General features: G+C 56.1%; 1 protein-coding gene across 1 annotated transcript in view; it reads left to right on the top strand.

Annotated features, from left to right (window-relative positions):
• Nucleotides 1-366: 366 nt before the first annotated feature.
• PTSG_09707 (uncharacterized protein) overlaps nt 367-5,000 on the top strand; it is a gene marked incomplete at both ends in the record, with an annotated part of 4,881 nt that continues 247 nt past the window's right edge. Inside the window, 12 exons of the mRNA XM_004989005.1 lie at nt 367-480; nt 698-741; nt 903-1,016; nt 1,165-1,243; nt 1,469-1,561; nt 1,787-1,957; nt 2,173-2,248; nt 2,469-2,560; nt 2,774-2,957; nt 3,251-3,564; nt 3,772-3,873; nt 4,243-4,865. Of these exons, the coding sequence (XP_004989062.1) occupies nt 367-480; nt 698-741; nt 903-1,016; nt 1,165-1,243; nt 1,469-1,561; nt 1,787-1,957; nt 2,173-2,248; nt 2,469-2,560; nt 2,774-2,957; nt 3,251-3,564; nt 3,772-3,873; nt 4,243-4,865 (2,006 nt within the window). The remainder of the gene's footprint in view (nt 481-697; nt 742-902; nt 1,017-1,164; nt 1,244-1,468; nt 1,562-1,786; nt 1,958-2,172; nt 2,249-2,468; nt 2,561-2,773; nt 2,958-3,250; nt 3,565-3,771; nt 3,874-4,242; nt 4,866-5,000) is intronic.

The raw sequence follows: 5,000 nt of genomic DNA, 5'->3' as shown, positions 1-5,000 counted from the left end.
GCGTTGCTTGCCATCTCTTGCTTTGCTGTTGCATCGCTCCCAGCCATCGAAGCAATTGGTGTGTGTGTGTGTGTGTGTGTGTGTGTGCGTGTGTGTGTGTGTGTGTGTGTGTGTGTGTGTGTGTGTGTGTGTGTGTGTGTGTGTGTGTGTGTGCGTGTGTTGTGTGTGTGTGTGTGTGTGTGTGTTTTGAGTGTGTGTGTGTTTTGAGTGTGTGTGTGTTGAGTGTGCGTGTGTTTTGAGTGTGTGTGTGTTGAGTGTGTGCGTATGGTGCGACCCGGAAGGCTTGATGCCATCAGCAATAATACTCGTTGTTGTTGAGCGCCATTCACGTGTTCACATCGCCCCCCTCCCCTCTTTTCACTAACCATGCCACCATGTTTATCAGATCTTTCGATCGCAAGTGAGAGCGTGGTTGCTTACGCACCACTAACGGTGCTTCTCTCGGATGCACCGGCAGGCACCTACAACGTCACACTCGCGGTAATCCCCATGGCTGCGCACCATCACCTGCTTTCTGATCTGTTGTGTCTTGCTGCCTTGCTTCATGAGCCACCATTAGCCGCGTGCAGAAGTATCATGGACTCCTGGACACACGTACTCACTCACGCAAACACGTACCCGCACACGCACACACACACACATTCGTACGTCTACACGCACTCACTCATCGACTGCATGCTTGTCTGCTGTTGTTCAGCTGTATGCTTCCTCCGCTGTCACCCATGTGGAGACTTTCGCACTGTACGTCTGATCATCCCCGGATGCCTTTGTGTTGGAGCCGCACTGCTGCTTGTTTGCGTTGCTGGGCTCTGAACTGCGGAAGCATGTTTTGTTCTCTCATATGCACACGCGCTGCGCAACACGCATGCGCACTTGTGTTCTTGTGCGACATGCACGTGCAGGCCGTCCTTCACTGCCAGCAAAGAGATTGTGCTGCCTTGCACCTCCGTACCGCAGTCTGCCCAATACACGATCAGCGTGTATGACCTCAGCACGAGCAATGATCCCATCTCCAAGTATGTCGTACACATGTGTGTGCATATGTGTGTGTATGTATGCTTCTCGTGTAGTTCACGCATAGATGCGCTGCCCATCCTTTCATTCACACTGTCCGTCACTCTATTTACCTCACCTCGATGTGTTACGACTTGGCCGCCACGACAGGCAAGTCACCGTGTCCCCGCCGCTGTTCCAGCTCTTCCTCTCCGCGTCCTCCATCATCGCCCGCACCACTGACATCCAGGTGATGTACCCAGATGGACGTGCGCGAGGATGTGCTGACAAACCACGCACGCGCACATGTGTGTTGCAATCTCCAAGTGGCGATAATCCCCCGCCCCCCCCCCCACACACACACGCACGCACGCACACACACACGCACATACCTGACCTGTTGCTTCCCATCACACAACGACTCCCTCGTGACCCACCACTCAAAACCAACCACCACCACCACCCCACACTGCAGGCGACAATGACGTTTCCAAAGTGCGCTGGCGCTCCCCATTATCTGCGCGTGCATTACGACGGAACAACGGATGACCAGCTGCTGCATGAACAGGTGGCGACACGTGGCAGTGGTGTGTGTGTGTGTGTTTGGGTAGATGAGCTGACGCGTCGATTGTGATGTCACGTGTGAGTGCAACAAAGCAACATAATGCACGCATCTGCGCGCTCTCACACACTCTCACACACACACTCTCTCTCAACGCGCGCGTGCATACACATACCCAAAACGCACACCCACACTCCCACATAACACACATATGCACTCACGCCCTCGTAGGAGTTTGATGACTCGTTGAGTGATGGTGGCGAGAGCGCAGATGTGTCGCTGACCCTGACCATCCCAGGTTCTGTCTTCTATCGCAATGGCACCTTCCACATCGGCCTGTGGGATTCGTTACCGTTCTACTCGTTTTCTTTGGCGCGCGTCGTCAAACAGGTCTCCGCCCAGGTACGGCTGGCGTGTGTGCGTGCGTGTGTGCGTGCGTGTGTGCGTGTGTGTGTGTGTGTGTGTGTGTGTGTGTGTGTGTGTGTGTGTGTGTGTGTGTTCGCCTCTCTCGCTGTCATGTCATCGCATTCTGCTCTCACGCCATCTCCCATCCTCGTTCGATCTCCCCAATGCCTCGTTCCCCCCTTCCAAATTCTTTCTCTTCGCTACGGCGCCAGTGGGGACTCTTCGGCGTTTCGGTCCAGAGCTCCACCGTCACGTGCAACACATTCAACTATCCCGTCGTGTTTCCTTGTCAGTCCCTTTGACATTGCATGTGTGTGTACTTGCTTGTGTGTTTGCATGTGTGTGCATGTGTGCGCATGTGTGTGCATGTGTTTGCGTTGTTGCAGCTTCCGCCTTCAGGCACAACCTCACACACACACACACACTCACACACACACACCCTCACAACCTCACACACACACACACCCTCACACACTCACTCATACGCGCACGTCATCACGCGCTTCAGATTCGGCTGCCAGCACAGGTGAAGACGATTACATTGAGGTGTTCACGCGCCATGATTCCGTCGTCAACAAGACGCTCCCGTTCGCAAACACGGTGAGGCCATGACGGTGGTGAAGGGAGGTGGCAGTGGTGGCGTAAGTCAAGGGGCCCTGTTTTGGGATGCCTGCAAGCACGCTTCCTGCGCACCACACATGTCACACCCATCTTACAAGCGTACATCGGGCCACTGTTCATACCATCACGTTCCTCTCATACCACGTTCCAATGCCCCCCCCCCCTTACTCCAATTGCCTGCCTCGTGCACAGGCGTTCGCTGGCATGGTGAGCATGACATGTGGCGAGCTGACATCGGTCCTTGGCGTGAGTGTGTCCGGCACCGTCCGCGTCCGCTACGTGATTGTGTCGCTGCCGCCCCCATCAACACCACCGACAGCTGCTGCCCACGCCGCCTCATATGTGCCTGCACAGGCAGCGTTTCACCTCGACTTATGTGAGCAGGGATCGTGGTTGTTTCATGTGTGTAAGTGTGTTATGTACATGTGCGTATCTGTGTGTGTGTGTGTGTGAGTGTGTCGTGTACGTGTGTGCGTGTATTTGTGTGTGAGTGTGTCGTGTACGTGTGTGCGTGTATTTGTGTGTGAGTGTGTCGTGTACGTGTGTGTGTGTGTATTTGTTTGTTTGTATGTGTTGACTTGACCAACTCACGCTACGTTCCACCGTGTCTCACCCAACACACATGCAACACACATGCACCATGCACACCATGACCACCATGACCACCAGCGCTGCTGATTGCAGACGCGCGGTTGACGCTTTCGCCTCCGTTCCCGATTGCGCTCGAGCCCTTCACTGTGCACTGCTCATGGGACAGCGCTCCCAACGCCACGAGCTACATCAACATCGATGGCACCATTACTGTCAACGAGACCGCAACCACCATTGCACACGGCGACAGTGTTCACGTGAGCTGCCAGGTGTCTGTGGATGACGTTGTTGTGCTCCTTGGCCCCGTGCTGCGGCCGGTCTGTCCAGGCTCAGATGCGTGCACGGGTGGCGTGACGTTCCTCTCTGGCACGTGCAGCCTCGACACGGTGACCGTCTGTGCACCATGCACCCAACCCAATGGCACGCACTACATTGCGCAATCGTGTACGCCCGACGCAGACGCGCGCTTGGAAGTGTGTGATGTCTGTGATCCAGGACAGCAGATTTCGCACACATGTACGGGCACCGTCAACAGGCAGTGCGAGCTCTGTCCTGCCTCTACGTTTTCAAACACGACCAACACGCTTTCCTGCGCGCAGTGGACAGACTGTCCACCCGGCACGTTTGTGCGCACACCGCCCACGCCCACATCCGACCGCGTGTGCGGGAGCTGCGACGGCGTGACGGGCTTCTCAACCGAGGTGGGCCTTGGAAGAGGAGGGGGATTAGAGATGCTGTTGGTTGGTTGGTTGGTTGGTTGGTTGGTTGGTTGGTTGGTTGGCTGGTTGGTTGTTGTTTAAGTTGTTTAAGTTGTTGTTTAAGTTGTTGTTTAAGTTGTTTAAGTTGTTGTTTAAGTTGTTGTTTAAGTTGTTGTTGTTGTTATCACTGTATGTGTGTGCGTGTGCACGTGACCATGTTGGTTGCTGCCCCGTGTTTGCTGCACAGCATCACCCAATCGCGCACACACACCCAATTACACACTCACACACAACCCCCCCCCCCCGCTCTCAACACACACTCACACACTCACACACACACATGCACACCTCCCCTCCGCTTGTCCCCGCCAGAGCAATGTAGTGTTGTGCACGCTGCCTCGAGAATGCCCGGGCGTGAATGCGTCCATGACAGTGCCGCCAACACCGACATCCGACCGCCTGTGCGAGCTGCCACCGCCCATTGCATTCAGCGCCCTCGACCCCATTGTCCGCATCTTTGGCTTCAACCCGCTCGGTACGCCCTTCCCGCCGCAGGTCACCATCACCAGCGATCACGATATTGCTGCCATCACGCTCGCGCCCCCGCCCCCAGCCACGTTCAAGATTGGAACGCTCCTGGCAACGGTCACAGACACGGCCGGGCACGCTGCCCAATACGCATTCACGGCGTCGACAGGCTCGAGTGACGGTGACTTTCGCCCCTTCCCCTTCACCCTGGACAACGCGCTGCGTGTGCGTGTGTTGGAGCCGTCACCGCTGGCGGAGGAGGTGGCGTTCAACATCACGACGCTGGCTTCGGAGATGCTCGGCATGTATGATATTGTACTGGCTGGCGTGCTTCGCTCCAACACCGCCAACGAAACGCACAATGAGGTGCTCCTTGCTTCCCTTGTCCCCACGTACAGCGGTGAAGGTGGCAGTGCTGGCGGTGAAGGTGCTGGTGGTGGTGGTGGCGAGCTTGCTCCCACGCACGGGTGGGTGGCTCCCGCGACATTGGCGAATTTTCTGTACACAAAAGGCTTTCGTGCTTCAGCCGCACAGCAAGGTGGGCAGCGTGCTCTGTGTGTGTGTGTGTGTGTGTGTGTGTGTGTGTGTGTGTGTGTGTGTGT

This window comes from Salpingoeca rosetta, assembly GCF_000188695.1.
Source record: "Salpingoeca rosetta unplaced genomic scaffold supercont1.31, whole genome shotgun sequence".
NCBI classification, from domain to species: Eukaryota; class Choanoflagellata; order Craspedida; family Salpingoecidae; genus Salpingoeca; species Salpingoeca rosetta.
The sequence above is the reverse complement of the archived record's forward strand: the minus strand, read 5'-3'. Positions and strand labels throughout refer to the sequence as shown.